The sequence below is a fragment of the Myodes glareolus genome, chromosome 13 (genome assembly GCF_982192425.1).
Source record: "Myodes glareolus chromosome 13, mMyoGla1.1, whole genome shotgun sequence".
NCBI classification, from domain to species: Eukaryota; Metazoa; Chordata; class Mammalia; order Rodentia; family Cricetidae; genus Myodes; species Myodes glareolus.
Genome location: NC_142038.1, coordinates 14,215,751 through 14,237,281, shown reverse-complemented (window position 1 = coordinate 14,237,281; position 21,531 = coordinate 14,215,751). Strand labels below are relative to the sequence as shown.

The following is a 21,531-nucleotide window of genomic DNA, read 5'->3' as shown; positions in this document are numbered from 1 at the left end:
TGAAACTGTAATCTTGTTACTGCTTTGAGGTTTTTGTCTTTATAAACCCCTTACAATAATAGATGGGGTCCTTCTCCCTCCATCTGCTGTGTCAGACTGCGAGGTAGAGGACCCGTACTAGCTCCTATACAATAAATGAAACCTTGCTTTTTCGAAAGAGTGTGACTCCATGGTGGTCTTCTTGGGGGGTCTCAGGACTTAGGCACAACAGTCTACAACCCCCTAACATCATAACACAGCAGGGCCAAGGAGTCGTTGGATCAAGCACACAAATGGAGTCAGCTGAAAGCAAAACAAGTAACTTTGGTCAGTTCATCATCCCCTCCCGTCATGGGAGCGATGGGTAAGCTCTCACTAGGTACCCTCATTACCTGCTTGCACATCAAGTCTCCTCCCCTGTTCCCAAGGAAGGAACCTGCCTAGGGTGCAGTGACCCTGGAAGTTCCAGTAAGTAGTAGGTACCAATACTGAAGAAGGTAGTCCCAGGAACAAAGCGGGGATTATCCCAGGAAAGCAAGTGGACAGAGACAAGCTCGGCGATCATGTGCCTGCTATTTGTGGAGACAAAAACTAAGAGCGGGCCGAGCTGTCCACGCCCCCTTGTGTTGGGAGAGGACCGTGCCTACGCTCTAGGGACAAGTGGGGTGGGAAGGATGCACTGATTAGGGAAGCTGGTTGCGCAGGCGCACATGCAAGGCAAGACCGCGCGGGCTGCGGATGTTGTCAGCGCGCAGGCGCAGCAGATCCCTGGCAATCCGCGCGCGACCCCCCCCACCCCCGCCCCGTGAAGCCGCAGTACGCAGGCGCCGGAGCCTCCCCACTGAGGGCAGGCGTGTCAAGGCTGCACACAGGTACGTGTCCTGGTGGGAGCCCCAAAGGCAGCCCGTGGGTTTCCGGTTCCGGGAGTAACCAACCGCCGCAGAGTCGGCAACTAGTGCTTAGGAGGCTGCGGTGGAGGAAGAAGACTGGACGGGGCGGGACGCGCGGGGCGGGATTCTCCCCATGGGTCAACGGGCCTAGCGCGGTGGACGCCCGGGCCTCGTGTCCAGCTGGTGAGACAGCCGTGGGCGTGCAAGTGGAGAGAGTGCGCGGGGAGGCTGGGGAGGAATTGGGGTTCCGGACGCTTAGCAGGGGGACGCGAAGGGCCCTGAACCCAGGAGGAGGAATGGCGTCTTGTGCGTGTTGCAGAGAGGACTGGGGAAACTGGGCAGAAGACGGGGAGGGAAGGAAGGAATGTGTTTCAGGGCAATGACAGCAAAGTCCAGACTCTGGGAAGAGGATGGAGAGGAGGAGTGGGAGAGATCCGAACGTTCAGAGAGGCGTCAGGTCTCCATGTTAACAGGCTAGAAATGGGGACCGAAAGCTCATAGTGAGAAGAGTGGGCCCGAGACGGGTGACAGGAGAAATAGCAGGGTTAGGTTTACGAGAGACTCGTGGAGGACGACAGGAAGTAGCCTGTCAGAAGACTGGAACGGGTGGTGTCATCCTGGAACACAGACAGAAATTGAGAGACAGGTCACTGTGTGAAGGGACAGGGAAGTTTCACAGGATAAGAGAAATGGAGAATGACCAAGATGAGGAGAAGAGTGGCTATAAAGGTTAGGGTTGAGAGGGAAGAGAAATCGTGGGTCAGAAACAAGGGGAAATAAGTATTGGGGAGAGCTCTTGGACTCAAGAAGGGGGGACACCAGAGGCTTCCAGGCTGGGGAATGTTTGATGTACGGAGGAGTTGGGGACTCTCATTCATATAAATGCAACTAGAACACTGAATGACATTGGAAGCTCAGGTCAAGGGAAGTTTAAGTGAAGTTAAACTGAAGTAGGGAGCTGAGGACAAGAGACATAGGGACCTCATACTCAGAATAGGAGGAACGACTCTTCTCAGACTGGAAGAGTACTCTTCATGTTTGGAGGATGACAAAGAGGAGGGATGGAGTATTTCCTGTGCCAAGGAAACACATGACTTTGGTGGCCTGGAAACAGGTTGCCACTTTGTAGACCCTCAGACTCTACCTGTTTCCAATCCTGCAGGCTTCTCTTCTTTCCTGAAGCATCTATGGCTGAGGACTGGCAGGACTGCCCAGCCCTGGGCCCTGGCTGGAAGCGTCGAGAGTCCCTTCGAAAGTCAGGGGCCTCTTGTGGACGCTCAGACATCTATTATCAGAGGTAATCTGTGGGCTGTGGACAGTGTTCAGGGGAGTCGAACCTAGTTAGTAGTGAAGCCATATACAGTATACAGGTGTGTTTAATTTACACAGACCTGTGTACTCTTTTACAACTAATTAGGTTAAACAGTATGGGTGGAGTTAAAATCATGCATGTGAAAGACCCCCCCCCCCGGAGTTGGGAGACTCTCAATCAAGTCTCAGGATAACATGACCCCCCCAAGAACTCACGAGAGACCGTTCTTGCTGTAATCACATGAGGTTTATTGACAGGACAGGAACCAGCGTGCTGGCACCAAGACTCATATCCCACACAGGGGTAGAGGAGTTCAACCCTAAGTAGCTGGGAGAAGGGGTATTTAAGGGAAGAAACCACAACCCCAAGGGGGTAGGGAGGGCATCATTGGAAGATTCCAAAAATACCAGTGATAATCACAAGGGGGTAACTCCCCATTTCTCAAGATTGTTCTCAAGATTATAATCTATCTTTGAGGTCAGCCAGTTCCTGGAACAAAGTCACTGAACCGGCTAACCTAGATTTTTGGCTCTACTCTTCCTGCTAGGGGGTCTGGATTTATCCTGGTCTTTCACATGTAGTCAGTCCTTATTAAAAAGGTTTTGTGTTTTCATAATCACCTGTCCTTAATAAAGTTTATTTGACCAAAGCCAATATTCAGAGTGCATTTGTGATTATTCTTAGGTATGCTTGGGATAGCTAAAAATTTGAATTGTCTAGTGCTTGCCTTCCCAGTAAGTTGAAGAAGAACTTTTTGTTTCCTTTGTACTGCAAATCAAGCGTCCTTTTTGTGATCTCTTTAGTGCCATATTTTTGTGGCTGAATTTATTGTCTAAAATGACTCCCAAATAAAGTGCTAAAATGTTTTCTAGTGTTCCGAGTGCAAGGGGAAGGTCATGTGCCTTGTCTCCTGGTCAGATAAGCTGCTTCCATGAATCGCGTGTGCTTTCTATCCGCTTGACTCTTGTTAAGAGTCAGAAATGGTCCATCCTGAAAGAGGAGAGGAAACCCATTGAGATATGTGTGAGGCTGCTCTGGGAAGAACAAAAATTAACATTTAGATACTTGCCAAAGCTTCAGAGAAATTGGGAAGCCAGCAAAATGTGTAGATCTGTGAACTGCTGGCCCGCAGAGCATGGTGGACGGCAAGGACATATTAGCCAGCGCTAGGAACTGTGAACCGTTTTAGGTGCTCTGGCTCACTCGTGTGTTTCAGAAGGTGACATGGTGTAAAAACAGTAAACTTGGGGTACAGGTTCTGTGCGTCAGATGTATTCAGAAGAACAAAACCAAAACACTGGCAGACAAACCTAGACAAAACATCCTCAATAGCAGTGGCCCTTAATCATTAACTGGTTCGGAGTTGTTTGTAAGAAAGAAACGTTGCAGTGTCTTTAAGTAGAAGCACCTAAATAAGATGTTCAGCTGCTGAAAGTGTGACAGACTTGCTGGAACCTACCCGTGTATTTCTGGTAGGAGCAGTGGCTCTTGCTTCCTGAATTCAGGGTTTGTAGCAACTTCATAATTGCTACATGTATGGTCTGGACAGATGGCTCCGAGGTTAAGAGCACTGGCTGCTCTTCCAGAGGTCCTGAGTTCAATTCCCAGCAACCACATGGTGGCTCACAACCATCTAGGACCTGATGCCCTCTTCTGGCCTGCAGGCATAGGTATGAACAGAGCACTTGTACCTAAAAATAAATAAATAAATAAAGTTTTAAAAAAGAAAAAGATAATTACTACATCTAATGAGAATTGACTGTCAGTACTTGAACATTAAAGTTCATAAGCATGTGTTAGAATGTATTTGTGATATAGCTGTTAACCCTTCCTGGTTATCTAAGTTGCCATTTCCCTGGAATGTAATAAAATTTCAGATATTTTTCATCGTTCTATAACTTTTTTCACATATGAAATTCTATGAAAATTTTTAAATTTACAAGTAATTGTCAAAAGGTGTATATATATATATATATATATATATATATATATCAGAATAGTAATTCAGTTTGTTAGTTTTGTGGATGCTGGGAGGAGGTAAAAAAGTTTCTCACCCTAGGATCATCTGTTCTGCCATTTCCCAGAATCCTAATTCCCGTAGGATGACGTGAAGAACATATGTGCTGCACTGTATGTTGGAAAGGCAGCCTGTCTGTTTGAACTTAGGTAATCATGTATCAGTATAAGTGTGCTGCCCTTTTTCCTGGAAGGGGACCTTTTTTAAAGTTCCATGTTTTTACAATGATAAGGTAATTTGGTTCAAGAGATAATGAATGCCTCCTACAATTCTTGTAGACATGAAAAGACCTGGAGTGTCATCAACATTAATTACTTATACTTTGTATTGAATATAGTTTCATTTTCATGTTTTAAAAAATAATTCTGTTACAGGCTTTTATGTTTAATTCTTTTGGTATGTAATACATAATGTATTAAGTACTGGGTATTTGTCTTGTGTTCATGGAGCCCTGAGTTTAATTCTCAGCACAGCATGAACTAAGTGGTACATTTTGAAATCCTAGCACTGGGGTGGAAGAGGCAGGAGGATCAGAAGTTTTAGGTCATCTTTACATATGAGTTTCAAAACCCTCATGGTGAAAATAATATCCCCATGTCAAAGCAAGACAACACAAAATACATATTTACATGTTACTTAATATGTATTGTGTTGATTTTTATTCATACTTTCAACACTAAGAGTATTACGTTTTGTAAGTATGTTTATGTGTCTTTATTTTTTATTTATTTTGAGACAGGGTCTCTTTCTCCATAGGGCCCCTGGCTATACTGGAACTCATTGTGTAGGCCAGGCTGGCCTTCAACTCACAGAGATCCATCCACCTGCCTTTGCCTCTCAAGTGCTGGGATTAAAGGTGTGTGCCACCACTGCCCTGCCTGTTATATGTCTGTATGTAGTTACCAATAGTAATGCAGTCTGAGAAATATAAAGTGAATGTAGTCACACAGACTCAGGTGGTCTAATACACCATATTATACACCTAAGCTGCATATTCATAGAGTCATACATTGCTTACTGGTACTGGTACATTCTGGGAAGCATGTTATTTAATGATTTTTTTCATGTGAAAATCATAGATTATAAAACTAGGGCGTGTGGTGTCATTAGACACTAGGAGACTACCATGTATATGCAGTTGGTTTTTGATGAGTGCATCACTGAACACCACATAACTGTATAGGCCATGAATCACTCCAGTGCTGAACGAAAGTCATGAGAGTAAATCAAGCTCCAGAGAATTATGAAGTTGAGAGAAGTAGTAACCATTTAACTGTATTAGTTACTACTAGTCTAACATTGCAGTTTCACAGTATATTAGTTTTTTATAAGTAGAACTCTGATTAAAAAATCGCACTAAGTTCATAATCCAAGAATTGTAATTATTATTAATCAAGTATGTACTGTACATCAGTGTGTTACAGGCATTACACTAGGCTTGTTTATACTGATACCACTACAGATGCCTGAATAATGTTTTGTGTTACGATATTAAAATTATTGCAGTATTGCCAGATAATAGAATTTTCCCCTGTATTACAATTTTTGGGGATTACCTTAGAATCTGGGATGTCATGGATCAAAATGAGTTTCACAGTTGTATTATTTACTAACATTTGTATGCATGCTTGTATTTATATTCTGTATTCCTGTTACTTATTTGAGATGGGTCTTAGGTGGGAATCACAGACTGAATCCAGACTGTTTCTTGCATCTCACGTGATCTGTGGGGCTGTTGTGTGGGTGGCATGACATTAGTTCCATCACGGTGCCCACTCATTCTGCTTCATTCTCAGTCCCACAGGCGACAAGATTCGAAGCAAGGTTGAGCTGACCCGATACCTAGGCCCTGCCTGTGATCTGACCCTCTTTGACTTCAGACAAGGCATCTTGTGCTACCCAGCTCCCAAGGTATTTCCCAACGCCGGTGTCCATATATGGGCAACTCTGTCACCCAGGTACCCACATTCTTCCTGTCTTCATCTCCAGACCCATCCCTTGCCTGTCCCCAGCAAGAAACCTTCTAAACCAGCCAAGGTCAAGAAGTGTCAGGGTAGGCTGCAGAAGAGTGATGTCAGGAAGGCGACCCCGCGGGCTGAGGATAAGTCTGGCACTGGCACAGCTCCAGCTTCATTACCTGTACCTGGGTGAGTGTTGGCTTAAGGTGTGCTGGGTGGGAGGTGAGGCTTGGGATTGGGAGTAATTACCTCTGCTCTTTTCATAGTAGCCGCTGTGATAATTGTGGAATCCACTTCCCATGGGGCGGTATCAGAAGGCAGAGGCTCAGGACATTATGCGAAGACTGCCGAGGTAAGTAAGTTCCTAGGGGTTAGGAAACAGGACACATAGTAGACCCAGTGCCGGGCTAAGCTGGAGGCTCTATAGTTCATGTCGGGATAGAGGCTTTGGGCATACATGGAATCGGCCTATGACCTCACTCTATTGGCATAGGTAGAATGGTGAAGTGTCAGTCAGTCTCTTTCTCGACCTCAGTCCGAAATGACGGTCCTGCCTCCAGGAATCTCAGAATGAGACTGTCTGAGAGCTGTCTCCTTCTATTTTATATTCCTCTCTCCGGCTGGGATTAAAGGCATGCACTGGCCGGTTTCTATGGCAACTAGCTTGGCTACTGGGATTAAAGGTGTGTGTTACCACTACACTGGCTGACCAGTGGGGCTATTTTACTCTGATCTTCAGGCAAGTTTTATTTATTAAAATACAAATGAAATGCCACCACAGTGAAGGTCAGGGTTAAGGTAGTAACTGAAGCCATGTGTCTGTGTTTGTTGCTTTGTTGCCATTTCTCTTATTCTCCTTTTCCCGCCAGCACAGAGAATTGCCTTCAACCGAGAACAGAGAATGTTTAAGGTGAGAATATGTATTGTTGGACCCTAAAGCCCACTTACTGAGGAGGGGTCGCCCCAAGAGACGACTCTCACACCGCAGTTGTTGCAAAAGCAAGAGGAATTTTTTTACCTGGCGCATCAGGGTCCCTCAGCCTCAGGAGGAGAAGGACCCCGGGTGGCTGTTACAGGCTACTTTTAGAGAAAAAAACCACAGAAGCAAAGGGGAAGTCCAGGAGTTGTTTGTCAGCTATTGTGACTGGCTCGTTTAACGATTAACTAACTATAATGCCGTGGTGGGACAGGCGGTTGCTGTTGGTTGAGCAAGGAAGAACATCTGCAGGTCCTTTTGCCCCAGTTCCAGTAACTGGGTCTATTTGGAGAAAAACCGCAGAGGGATGGACAGTACCTGAGAAAGTACTCAAAGCTCCAGTGCACACATGGGTGATTATCAGGTTCCTGGTTCCCAGGGGAGGAGGGGCAGTAATGCTGAGATGCCCCAGAGTCTTTCAGTATCTTCACAGTCTACAAGAGAACAGAATGGGACAGGACTGATGGACGGCTTAGCATTGAGGACAGGTCTGCCGGGCATTGTAGATCGTTTCTTAAGTAGATACCTGGCTGTTGGTTTGTTTGTAGATGCAATAATGGGAATTAGAGGATATCAGTAGACATAGGGAAGTGTAGCATGAATAATAAAAACCCAGGGAATGATATTAGATTGAACCTGAAGATCAGAAAAGCAAAACAGCCGAGTCACTAGAGAGCTCTTACCTCTATGAAATGTTCAGACTAAAAGAGTAAGTTCCTGTCTCATCCTGCTTTATATTCCTTTCTAGTTCTGGGACTAAAGGCATGCACCACCGCCTGGCCTTTATGGCTGACTAATGTGGCTGCTGGGATTAAAGGTTTGTGCCACCTGGCCTGTATGGCTGACTAGTGTGGCTCTTTTGCATTCTGATTTTCAGGCAAGTTTTATTTCTTAAAATACAAATGAAATATCACTACAGGAATGAATTTAACAGAATGCTAGTAGAAGGCATAGTAGTAGCCTTGGTGTTGGCAAGCTAATCAGTAGTTTATTAGCTATAGTAAGGGGGCTAATGGAAGACTAATAAGTACGGCAAACATTTGGAAGGGCAGTGGCCCTGGAGCCCTCTCCCTAGGCCTCTAATCTTACCCCATCCATTTCTGATAGAGAGTTGGCTGTGGAGAGTGTACAGCATGCCTGCTGAAAGAAGACTGTGGGGCTTGCTCCATCTGCCGCCTGCAGCTGCCCCATGATGTGGCCTCAGGGCTCTTCTGCAAGTGTGAGCAGAGACGCTGCCTCCGGATTGTGGAGAAGGTGAGGCAATCAGATGAAGTGGGCCAGGGCTCTCCTGGCCTTCAAGGCCTTTAGCCTCTTCACAACTCCTGCCCCCGCCCCCCACAGAGCCAAGGGTGTGGAGTCTGTCGGGGTTGTCAGAATCAAGAGGACTGTGGCCGTTGCCGAGTTTGCCTTCGCCCTCCCCGCCCTGGTCTCAAGCGCCAGTGGAGGTGTCTGCAGCGGCGCTGCTTGTGGGTGAGTCTGGCTAGAGGGACCGGTGCTGATGGAGTCAATGCTGGAGCAGAGCTCATTCTGCTGTTAAATTTATAACCACTGCTGCTGTTTCTTCCTCCCAATCTGGCTTTGTCTGCTTCATGTCTTATTTTCTTTTCTGCCCCATGTTCACCTCCTTGGTTCTGCCTACCTGCCTTTCTCTGCCAGCACTTTGCTCATCGCTTCCGTGGCCACCCTCAAGGATGTCACCAGTGCCCTCCCCAGGTTGTGGTTCCCCCTATTGTGAGTGCCTGACTGCACACTCTGCCTGACCAGTCAATGCATGCTTTTTGTACTCCCTGGGGCTCATGTGTCTCCCTGGTACCACCCTGCCTTAACTGTCCCTTCGGCCTCTAGGGTAAACGTGATCATCGTAAGAGTAGATCGAAGGTGGCTGCCAAACGTCACTCCCAAGCTCAGCCACTGCCTCCACTTCCTGCACCGCAGCACCCAGAGCCCACAGAGCTGGTAAGGCCCTGGTGGGCAGGGGGAAGGCATGACCCTAAACTTACTCAGGACCTGCCCTGACCCTAGCACATTTGCCTCTGCAGCACATCAGCGACCTAGCGCCCACATCACCTGCTGAGTTCATCTATTACTGTGTAGACGAGGACGAGCTAGTGAGTGGCCCCACCTTATCTGGATAAACCTAGATGCTCCTGATGCTTATTTAACCCAAGGAAGTAGATGCTGTAATGGGACGAGTAGGGAGTAATAGTGAGTGCTAGGATGGGATAAGCAATTGGCTGGGAAAGAAGAGGGGCTAGCAGTACGGTGCTTCTGTCGGATGAACCAGCAGCAATGGCTGGTGCAGGACAAAGAGGCTGAATGGTGACATTCACAGGGGTGCAGGTAAACACGTTTGTGTAGAGTAAGTCAACATCGCTGGCAGTGATGAGGACTAATGGAAGGTCAGCCAAGTCCTGATGAAGTGAGGGCCAGAGACACTGTCCTGATCGCAGGTGCTCTACTGATAGAGTAATGGAGCAGCCTCAGTCCTAATGGGCTTGGAGGCCAGCTGGCACAGTGGTTGCGGCATATTTTGAAGCCACAGATGCCTAGGAGAGTTAGCAGGCTGAGCCTCGTGTGTAGCTAGCTCCTCCATGGGGCTAGAGGAGCACCTGCACAGTACTGAGATTGGTGCTGAGGACGGCCTCTCCTAGTCTTAGTGACAGTAGCACCGTTCCCCTCCACCCCAGCAGCCCTACACGAACCACCGGCAGAACCGCAAGTGCGGGGCCTGTGCAGCCTGCCTACGGCGGATGGACTGTGGCCACTGCGACTTCTGCTGCGACAAGCCCAAATTCGGGGGCAGCAACCAGAAGCGCCAGAAGTGTCGTTGGCGCCAGTGCCTGCAATTTGCCATGGTGGGTGGGGCAGGGAGGGTTAGGTGGATGGGCTAGGTTGGGCCCGGCCCACCCCCTTGTTTGGGAGTCGTGGGCAGGCCTGGTAGATGGATGGGTGGTGTAGTGAGTCTCGTTGAGGATTAGCAGACAGTGTGCTGGGGTAATGAGTTCAGCTGTACTGCCATTGCAGGCAGGAGATTGACTAGCAGGCTTAGTGATGACAGCTCCCGGAAGCAGCAGATTCTGTGTGTGGTCTGATGGGTTGTTAGCAGCCACATTGAGTAGGGCAGGGTGGGTATGGTCAGATGGCACTGGGTTTACCACAGCACCCAACGTTGTTCTCGCAGAAGCGACTGCTGCCCAGTACTGGGTCAGGGTCTGAGGAGGGAGCAGGATCGCCTCCATGTCACCCTTGTCGAAAGAGGCCTGGTTCTCCTCAAAAACTCCATCCAAGCTCTTCTTCAAAGGCCCCTTTGGCTGTGCACACAACCCCACCATGCCCTGCCCAGGCTTCAGCGAAGCAGCAAACAGGTAGAGGCTTTGTGCCGACCCCACCTGACACAGACCTTGTGTTTTTACGAGAGGGTGCCAGCAGTCCTCTGCAGGTGCCTGGTCCTGCTGCAGCTTCCTCAGAAGCCCCATTACAGGTAAGGATCTCCTCCCACTCTTCCAAGCTCCACCCAGCCTTGTGCCTTGAACCTGAGACCAAGTCTGCTGCCATCCTCCCTTATGCAGGAGGCCCAATGCTCTGCCCAGAGTTGGGTTGTGACCTTGCCACAGGTGAAGCAAGAGAAGGCGGATGCCCCAGAGGAGTGGACAGCAGGCACAGCCTTCCTGACTTCTCCCACGTTGCAGCCTGGCTGCCCTAGCAAGGTTAGGGAGGTAATGGGTGCGTACAGGTGGTCTGTAAGCAAGGTGATAGTGAGCTGTGGTGGGGCTGCCGGGGGTGATGGTGAGCATTCTGTTAGACTGTCCAGCATATCCAGCAGGCGCCTTCCCTGCTCTGCTGCCCAGCTCCCAGGGGACTGAAAATCATTGAGGAATGGGAAAGGTTCACAGGCAGAGAGGTGGCATTTCTCAGTGTTAAAAGGGAGGTCTCTCTCTCTCTCTCTCTCCATATATAATATATATATTATACATATAATATATATATATATATAATTATTATTATTATAAAGAATACTCAAAAAAACTTGCCTCAGCCTGGCCCTGTCCTAACTGCTGCCTTTCCTCATTCTCCTAGGCAGTAGACCCAGACCTTCCGCCTGTGAAACAAGAGCCCCCTGGCCCTGAGGAGGATAGAGAAGAAAACAGAGAAGATTATGTCTCTGCATCAGCCCCAGAGGAGGAGACAGGAGGGGTTGGCACACCAGTGGTCAGTGCTGGGGATGTTCCCACCCTACCCTGATGTTACCTTCTCTCCTCCTGTCATTCTGACCCATGATGTTAATTCTTTTCTAGATCACGGAGATTTTCAGCCTGGGTGGAACCCGCCTCCGGGACATAGCAGCCTGGTGGCCAAGGTGTGCCCCATACAGTTAGGTGTGGGAATGGGGTAGGTGCTGGCCAGATATGGGCCCTGAGTTTTAAACCTAGGGTCAGCAATTTGATTGGGTGCAAAGGGACATAAGGACTGTAACCATTACACTGCACAACCAGTAAGGATGTGTGTGTGTGCGTGCGTGTGTGTGTGCACGTGTGCATGAAGATCTGTAAAGATTGCTCCTGAGACCCAGCCTGCTGGTATTCCAGGGCTCTCTTGGGGAAGGAACAGAAGGACTGATGCTCCATGATGAGATTTCAAAGAAAAAAGTGAGGCTGGTCCCCACCTACGTAAGAAAATCCTTTTAAGGGTCAGACTTGGTATAAACATTCTTACTCAGAAGATCACCATTTGTGGTCTTGAAGGCCTTTGATGTCTCCAGAGCCCTTTATTGGGTGAGCTGTTCCTGACGATGGGAAGAATGTATATCACACAGATGACATTGGACTTGCCTAGGCAGTGGAGTTGGTTTGGGGATTGGGCTTTAAGTGGCTCTGCAAGCTAAGCCTGTGTAGCTGTGTGATTTCAAGTGTATCCCCCCCCCCACTTCCTAGAGTAGCATCTGTGGGTAGATTTGGCCTGTACGTTCCAAACATTTCCTGTTGAGTTTACTGTTGGAATACTGTGTAGAACTGTCCCTGTAAGTCTATTAACAGAGGTGAGGAGAGATGTCATTGTGGTAGTGGGAGGAGGACCACGCCAAAGTTAAAAAAACAAAACAAAAAAAACAAAACTATAGGGCCAAGCACCTGGATTCCTTTGTTTCCGTACACCAGTTTTAACTGCTAGAAAATCTGCTAGTGTACCTTGTAGGTAGCAGGTGGAGATGACTGACACCCTGCCTGGCATACAGCTGTTGGGGCTTCCACTGGTGATGCTACTGCAGCCTGTAAGGCTTACCCCCGAGAAGATACAGCATCCCTGGCTTCCGGGAGCTTAGGATTTTCTGGAAGATGAATTCTTTTCCCCTCTTAACAGAGAAGTGCTGTACTGTTTTCTAGTCTATAGAAGAAAGAAAAGTGGCTCTGGGTGAATAAGGAGAAATGGCTGCAGATGCAGAGTAGGAGGAAATGGTTTTGTGATGCTGTTTTCTACATGGCAAACCTCATTCAACAGACAGACATGCTCCCTCTTCTCTAGGTCCAAGGACCTTAAAAATCCTGAAGCTAAAATGCAGTAGATTGGAGGCTTCTGCTGACTGTAGGACTGAAGGTGATATTTGCGCACCGGCTTTATGAGAAACAACCTGATCTACCAGGACTGGGCCCTGGCCTGGTTGCAGAGCGTGTTTGTGAATCAGCTCTAGGAGAAAGACCTGCAAGCACAATCGAGGAACAGGCCTGCCTAGGCCTGGAAGCTTAGAGGAAAGAAGCTGGAGAGGAAGAGAAAGAGTGGAAGACTGGGAGAACGTCCGCTCCTCCAAGGATCTCAGTGTGATGAGAAGGTGGATGGAGGGGAGGGGAGGATATGATCGAAGCCACTACCAACGACTCAAACAAGCCATCTTCATAATTGTTGGTGGCTTCCGGATGAGACCTGGCAGTGTGTCTGCACATTTTCTCAGGGAAACAGCAGTTGAAATGCTACAGAATAAAGGAGGAAAAGGCATTATTTGGTGAGCTCCTCCCATGGAGCCACTTACTGAACCCTCACAGTAGTCCTTAGGAAGACAGTGAGTGATGTTGAGCACTTCTGTAGGTAGGTAAACAGACTCAGAAGAGACAGACGTACCAGTGTCAAACAGCTAGTGTTGGTAGAGTCTAGAAATCAACCAGGCTATACAAACTTTGTTATTTAATCCACTAAACTGTTAACTGCAGTCTTTTGTGCAATAATGTATATTACAATAACAGTTTTAGTGACTTTGAAAGTAGCAGTAGATGACTACGAAGAGTATAAAATATCCTTTACACCTTTGCCTCAGTTGTGGTTAGGGAATGCCTTGGCTATGGGTGGATGGGGTCACCTTCTCGTCAGAGCATTGGTTCATGTAGAATCTAGGTTCCCTGAAGGCCCCGGATGCTGCATAGGATCCCTCAGCCCCAAAAGCGTGTTCTTCCTCACTGCTGGCTGACAATTTGCTTGAGCCCAGATAGCACTTTAGCCAGAGCAGTGCTTGGAACTCAAGCTGTCAGCTGGGACGTCTTTTCCGGGCAGCATCTGCTACTGATGACCTTTGTGCATGTTTCCTGTCCTCAGCCTAAATGTTTGTTAGGAGGCTGAATGAGCTTATGCACTGAGTCCCGCCCAAGGGCCGGTCTTGACTCAGCCTTACCTCACTTTCCATCCTTAAAATGCCAAAAAGATATAGAACTGGTTACTTAGCCAGGTTTACAGGGCCAGGACTGAGTGCCTCGACATACTTTGTGTCCTGTGTGCCCCCCTTGCTCTAGCCTAGTCCCAAGCCCTGCTGCTTTAGGTAATTCAGATGTGGATTACTCATTTCTTATTTCCAACTCACACAGCTCTCTGCCACCTTCTACTCTTTCTTGGCCTTGCTTTGCCTAGTTCTATCCTGGAATCATACTGCTTTTTAACCCCTAAAGCACACAACTTGTTCCTAGTATTCTGGTAATTCTGACAGTGATGTTCTAAGGGTAACATCTTTGGTTGGCATTTGACTTGTGAACAAAGATTCTGATTACTATGTGTATTGACTAGGGTACAGCCAAAAGGTCAGAACCACTCAACAAAGACTAATATATATGTTTTAAGGGACTTTTGGGAGACATTTTACATTGTGTAATTTTGGGAGATAGTTTAGTAGCCTCTAAGACTGTCAGTTGTATGTAATACTGGAGCTCAGAGTATTCAGAACAGGCAGTGAGGAAGGGAAGGAGGATGGACCCATGGGAGCCCATGAACAAGAGTTGGAATTCAATATGGCCTGAAATCCATGTCTGTCTCACCGTCTCCCGCTTCGATGATGTTTGTGTCCTGGAGAAGAAGCTAGTGGAAGTAGCATCTGGCCTAGGACTAGAGAAGCTGAAGAGATCCCAGGGAAGTTGTAGCAGCTGGAGCCTGGCTGTAGGATTTGCTGTTTCCCAATACCAAGGTGAGACAGCAGATGAATGACCGCTTGTATGAACTGCAATATGCCTGGTATTCGTGCACCAACTTCACAACAGCCTACTGCTGTTTCACTTCTGCTAACCACAATGTTTCTGTGGATTTTCTTAACTAGAAGTCTATGGGGAAGGATTCTGGGAAGCATAGTCTAGACCAGGTGACATGTTAGAAAGCCACCCTGCCATGACTCGGCTCCCAAAGTTCTCACCACTTACCCGAGGATAAGCTGAAAATGTAAAGCTGAAGACCGTGGATTTCATGATGGTCCCAGCAAAGAAAGAAACCCTGCCAAGCTCCTCCATAACAATCTTGCTGGTCTCAGCTGTATTTTTGTCATTCATCCAAATATGGAAAACTTGGCTCATAGTTATCACTGTACATGATACTGAGATCCAAAAATGCAATTTTATAAAATGCATCAATATATATTGCAAATTATAAAAAGATCTTCAGTTTTTTATGGACTTTGATGCTCAAAATATAAAATCTAGTATACTATGGAGAAGCCAGTCCTTTTTCGAGATGCAAGAGAAGTTGGAAACAATCATTTCTGTTTTTAAACTGTTCTATTTTAAAATTATTTTAAAACAATTTTCTTGTTCTATTTATTGGTTTTTATGTTAGTTGATTCTTTGAGGATTGTTTGGTGGTGGGAACAGTGTTGACCGTTGTGGAAGAATTGGGATAGTGGGTGGCAAGATGAAGATCAGTTGTCATTTCCCTAGGCTTCAGATTGGGGTGGCTGTGACTGAGGCACTGCGCTGCTCCTTACCCACCTTAGTCCGTAAGGCTCCTCCAGGTCTAGGCTGGTTGAGACGACCATTGGATAGATTCCAAAGCTGGTACCAGGCACCCTGGGGCAGATACTGCACCAGCCATACTTCCTGATGTCTGAGAGGCCACTTCCATTACTCAGAGGATGGCGGAACAGTCTGAGTCTCCTGACCAGGTTCATCATCTGACTGCTCTGCCATTGGAGCACAGGATGGCGGTGTGATGCTGCGAGCAGCTGGCTACCTCTAAGGCTCAGCTTCCCCAAATTCACAAACAGGACTTCTGTGGCCACACAAATCTCAAGGGTGTGGACCAGGCAGCCCCAATTTCTGGGGTCTTTCACAAACCCTGCTCAAAGGTTTCTTCACTTCTGCAGAAGGTGTGTGTGCTGGGGGCAAGGGGAGATCCACCTAAAAGGCCAACATGTAGAGCCACTCAGATGAAGGAGGTACCTCTTTGGACATTGTCGGGGAACCCTGACATCCTCCTAATTTTTTTCTTTTTTGTTTCAGGCTACATAAGCTGCTAGCAGTAAATGAAAATGAGTATTTACTGAGCTGCAGCTGAAAGAAGAAATATTGTAGGCGAGAAACAGTTATTAAGAGAAGAAAGACATTCCTTTACGGCTGAAAAGCTGAACCCAGAATTTAGGAAATGGACCCCAAATCTAGAGATGTACCGTATAGAAAATCTGAAGTGGCTGGGTTACAAATAATTAAGCATGCTAATTCGAAAAAACCGACCTTGACAGGGTATATCCATGATTCGCACTAAGACTAGTGGTGTCCACCAGTAACCTTGTCACTGCCCCTCCCCCACCTGCTTTTCTGTTCTTAACTCCCCTCTCTTGAATGAATACTAAAGTAGTATTCATAATTGGCTCTTGAGAATTATAACGCCATCTTATTATTAATGGAAACTACAGCTCAGGTCCCCACGTGTGCTAAGGACCATCCAGTTCCTTGGACTGTGTTGCCAGTTTTGCCTGGGATCCTAATTTTCAAGAATTGAGTAGCTGAACTTGTGATCCACAGTTCAGATCCATTCTGATTCTTCCATTAAGAGTTTTTGTGTTCAATCCAGTAAGATTGCTGTCCCACCAGTACATCTGACCTGCCTGCTTCCTGTGTTCACCTGAAGTGTAAGCCGTTTTCTGTTCAGTGCAGTAGAAGACTCTCTTTGCAGTACTGGTTGTGCGGCTCTATATATAGCAATTAGGTTCTTGGAGCCCTAATCAACTTCACTGTAAAATAATGCTAATGATACCTTCAGTTCTTTTCAACCCTGTAAGATTCTTGTCAATCTCAAAGGTTGTTTCTGGAAATACTTTGCAAATTGTAAAAAAGAAAAAATTTATTCAAGCATAAGGTTGCCATGTGATTATTACATCAAGATTAACTTCAAGGTGGTAGAAAGTTTAACCTTTCCACTCTCAGCCCACTAAGCTTTCTCATGCGCTTAGATCAATTATAGGCAAGTGATAACTAGCAAATCCACTGAATTGTGTTTTGACTCTTAAGTTAGAGGGGTTTTTTCCTTTGTTTTTCTCCGCCTCTATCCGGCGATCCCGGACGGAAGAGAAGGAGGTGGGGTAGAGGTGTTCCTGCCAGGGCGGGGCGATAACAGCAGAGGGACCAGGGACAACTTCCGCTAGACCCGCCCACCTTCACTAACGGCGCGCGGGAGGGGTGGCTCACCATGGCAACTGGCCTCTGCGTCGTGGAAGACTATCCTGGGCTTGGCGGTTCCCGATAGCCACCATCCCAAGGAGACTTGAAGATGTACAGCCAGCGGTTTGGCACTGTCCCAAGGGAATTCAGTGGTCCCACTACCAAGGCGGTGATCATTGTAAGTACAGGATATTTGTGCGGGAAACTTAAGACCCTTTCCGTCTCCTGGTGGAGCCCGACCAGTCTGAGTTCTTTCACCTGGGAAGCAGGTTCCCGAAGCAGCGGACTTTGAGAAAGAAAACGTTGCTCGCCTATCTATCATTCCGCCCATACCCACCGCATCCTTTTCCACTCCATCCTCCAACTACAATTACCACTTGGGATCTTGCTGTTTTTGTTTTTCCTTTAGTATCCCCCAAATGCCGTGAGCTTGGGTGTGGGAACATTATGGAAGGGCACTGGAGCAGGAGGCTGATTCTGGATCTGAACTGGCTATGGTTCAACGGGACAACGCAATGGTCTTGTGACCCTATGAAAATAGTCTATAAAAAGGGGATTAGGCCTTGAATGTTGTGATGATGGGATGTTCCCTGTGCCGGCTAAATGAGTAGCTGGTGTTGGACAGCAATGCTCCTACAGACTGAAAATAAGCCAGTTAGTTGACTCCTACAACGGACTGGTACGGGTTGCCGATAAGAAAGGAATTTAAAATGAATTTTGCTAGCAATACAGACACTTCTATTCCATGCATTTTTTTAAAATTCCTGAACACTTGTTTCTACAGATCAGAAAATCAGTCATATGTAATCAGTTATGGCTGGAACCACTACTGGGTGTATAGTATTAATGGGGTAAATCCAGTGACCCCCTTCATTAAACGCCCCATCCACATGATGAAGAAACAGCCTCCTCGTAAATAAGACATTAAAAGTAGGCAATAGGTTATGTTCACTGTGGTGGCAGCTTGTGGAAGGAAGGAAGATTTGGGCTAATCAAGAATACAGTTGTATTACGGCCCGTAGGACATGTTTCATATTTCCACTTACAGAACTCCCTCTTCTCTAGGTCCCAGGACTATAAAATCTGAACCTGGAAAAAAAAAGTAGTCTGGAAACTGCTGTGGGCTTTAAAAGCTCAAGATAACTTCATGGACAACAGAATCAGACACTTTTGAGTCTTGTATCTCAATGCAGCATTTTTGGGATCCAGGTCATTTGTTGGCGACTATTATTTATGTTCATAACCAACAAGGAACAGGGAGAAAAAAAAAGACTGCTATAGCAGAAGCAAGCCACTGAATACTGTGTGCTTAAAGAAAAAAGGAGGAGGCAAAAGTGTTGTTTCTTCTCTGGTGTCTAAGTGGGTGACAAGAAATGAGAGGTAATTGATGAAGCTTGGACCCTCAGAAATTCCCAAGGAAAAAGCAGTTTTTAACAGATGAGAAACCCTAGACTTGAAATCCAGAAACCCTAGAGTATAGGTCAGAATCAAGCCTGGATGGGGGTATTGTTCTTTAAAATAGGAACCTGAGATGTTATCATAGCAAAATCCCTCCTTGATCTTCTTTTGGTGCCATCAGAGGGTTAGTGCCATTATTGCAGTTGCTAGCCACACATGACTTTTCCCTTCTGGAAATGTGTTAGTTAAAAATGCTCAGAGTCACATATTGAATATATGTGGATATACTGGATAAATAAACTATATTATCAAAATTAATATTTTAACCAATTCAGTTGCAAGAAAAACTTAAGTTGTGTGTCTGTTTTGTATTATATTTCTATTGAACAGTGTGGGTTTTGGTCAGTGACAAGCCTGTTCCTTGACGGGCGTCACCTTTTTCCAGTTTAGACAACTCAAGGTCCCACCTTCTTCATCCAGAGACTGGGAACTCAGCTAGGTATGGTGGCACAGTCTGTGACTACAACATTTGGGGGGCAGAGGCAGATGATCAGTTAAGCGAGAACTTGAGCCAGCCTGAGCTACATGACACCATGTCTCAATGCCGCAAACCTTCCAGGGCTTCCAAGTCTAGCTACCACTCATGGTGTTTCTCACCAACTCTTCTTGTCCACTCTAGTCAAAGTGTACCTCAGGTCTTGATTCCTGTCCTGACCATTGGTAACCACTGCGTCTAGCTGGCCGGGGTTGTGTTCTCAACCCGCACATGTCTACCTGAAGTCTAAGTTCTTTCTGTGTCTCCTGCCCAGTGACCCTACTCTACTTCACTATCATAGAATCCACATACATAAAATACCAGGAATGTTAGACAATAGTAGTTTAATTAGTTGACTCTAGACTCCAAATCATTTTGATGTGGATTTGCTTCTCGTGATACACTTTCTACTCTCATCTTGGGCTGCTTCCCGTTTCATTCTGTCAGCTGCATCTAGGTGGCTCTTTGTGTACCTGAAGCATTTCGTCAGTTTATCTTTGGATGGATGCTGTGTTTGTTTCCTTTGGATGCTTTACCACAATGACCAAACCCCAGTATCTGGTCATTCTGACACTTATATTCTAAATATGACTCAGCAGAATGGTTCTGCCTTGGATTTCTGGGTTTATTACTATGAATGAGCACCCACGTGTCACAACTCACCAAAGATGACTGGATAAAACCACTGCTGAAAGTTCAAGACCATTGATTCCTTAATGGCACCAGAAGGTACAGACACTCCACTGCATCGAGACCACCCAGAAACAGTGTTCACTCATTCATATTGAGAGGCTAATGCGGGATGAGTGGGCTCAAGGCTAGCGAAACAGAAATGATAAAGCTAAGGAAATTTCATTTGGTATGTTAATATATAGTCAAACTGCATGCACACCTCCAACTTCTGAGTGACCATTGTGCAAAGAGAATACATTTAAAGAAACCGAACTATCCCCAAAATGTCTATAACTGTCAGAGATCAGCTTTGACAAGGATACCACTTACCAGGGTAGGGGCATGGGGATTAGAAAAGTAAGTAAAGAGAATGAAGACTCTAGTGAAAATAATAAACAGAAGCATGGGATAGGGAGGGAGTTCCAGTGTATACTGAAAATTGCTCACATTTAATTTCCATTTGCTTAAATACCCTGACCCCAAAGGGTAGGAATAAGATAAAACTGCATTAACATAATACAAGGAATGACCTCACCAGCTGAAGGGTTAATGGCTACATTCTTAGTTAAAATTCTGTTGCCAGAACAAGACAAGAAACATACCCTAGACCAAAACATTCTGTAAGCAAACCACTTCTTGGGTGAAATCCATAGTTATCTCCCTAAGGGAGTAGGAACCTAGTTGAAGCCTTAGACTTTTGTTTGAGATAGGTACAGATCTACTTCTTAATACCTGAAATGCCAAATCTGAATGTTAGCCATACCTGTTATTTGAACTGTAGACAATAACTTTGAAGGAACAGAAGTAAGTTTCTATTCTTTGGCCTTTAGTCAAAGTAGAATGGATCCATACCTGTGGGTCCTGTCATGTAGCATAGGCCTTTCATTCAAACTTTTAAGAAACAAACCAAGTCAGAGTAAATTTCTAGTATCAATCCCCTCTCCTATTCTTTCCTTTCTTCATTTTTTCCTTTTTGGTATTTCACGTTCACAATTTAGTACATGTGTAGTTAAATACTTTTTCCATCGAAAGTATTTTGATGCTAATAACTGATTAGAAAACAATGTGTGCACAGTAAGTCACAATACCAGGTTTGAGAAAACCCCTAATTCTTACTATCCAGGTCTATACTATCTGAAGCACTTTGAACATTGAACTCTGAACACAGTACTCACATCTCTGGTTGAGTAAATATTTCTAGAACCCGGTCTGTTAAATTTTTATCCATCCATTCATCTATCTATCTATGTATCTATCTATCTATCTTCATCATCATCTATTTCTATGTATGTATGTATGTATGTATGTATGTATGTATGTATCTATCTATCTATCTATCTATCTATCTATCTTTCTATCTATGTTCTTTGAGAGTTTCTAGTTCCATGCCTGTTTTGCTTGTATTTACCCCAACTCTTCCCATATCCACCCCTCCTTCCATATCCACCCAACTTGTATTCTCTTTTCTTTTTGTTGGGACACACACAGACATGAGCCTGTTCCACCTTGTCAAGAGGTCAGAGACTTTGAGCTTATTTTTGCTCTTTCAAAGTTGTTGATGAAAGACTCCCGCGGGCGTCTTCCTCGGGAGAGACCCCGTGCCCAAAGATCAGTCGAAAACATGCGGCCGGATGCAATCAGCAAGAGGTTTATTGAATACGCAGGTACCTGGGGCGACAGAGTCTCTCGGAGGACTTGCGCGCTGCAGGTTGGGGGTGAGGGGTTTTTATAGGAGAGCAAAAAGCAAGGTTTACAGAAGCGAGATGCAGGGTGGTAAATTCTTAACCTAAATAACAATGAGGGGACTACTCAGCGGTTTACTGTTTCCCTTATCCTGTCCCCCCTTCCCTGGCTGGCGACCAGATGTCTGATTGCACAGGCCCTGACTCATGACGAGCCCCGCT

The 21,531-nt window shown here is 46.1% G+C and overlaps 2 protein-coding genes across 3 annotated transcripts in view; both read left to right on the top strand.

Annotated features, from left to right (window-relative positions):
* The first annotated feature begins 896 nt into the window (after positions 1-896).
* Mbd1 (methyl-CpG binding domain protein 1) lies at positions 897-16,719 on the top strand. The gene is given in 18 exon segments (XM_085676422.2): positions 897-1,052; positions 2,032-2,166; positions 5,995-6,109; positions 6,188-6,345; positions 6,423-6,508; positions 7,026-7,066; positions 8,240-8,386; positions 8,474-8,602; positions 8,789-8,863; positions 8,978-9,088; positions 9,172-9,240; positions 9,820-9,987; positions 10,314-10,613; positions 10,702-10,839; positions 11,210-11,341; positions 11,428-11,489; positions 15,865-15,899; positions 15,902-16,719. Coding segments are annotated over 17 exon segments (1,911 nt in total). The 5' UTR covers positions 897-1,052; positions 2,032-2,056; the 3' UTR covers positions 15,937-16,719.
* A 273-nt stretch (positions 16,720-16,992) lies between these two features.
* Cfap53 (cilia and flagella associated protein 53) overlaps positions 16,993-21,531 on the top strand; it is a 54,167-nt gene continuing 49,628 nt past the window's right edge. The window contains exon 1 of one of the 2 annotated variants that reach the window (XM_085676423.2): positions 16,993-17,200. In XM_085676423.2, coding sequence (XP_085532549.2) covers positions 17,132-17,200 — 69 coding nt within the window. In that variant the 5' untranslated portion in view covers positions 16,993-17,131. The remainder of the gene's footprint in view (positions 17,201-21,531) is intronic. The other variant, XM_048418978.3, reaches the window with a different exon arrangement.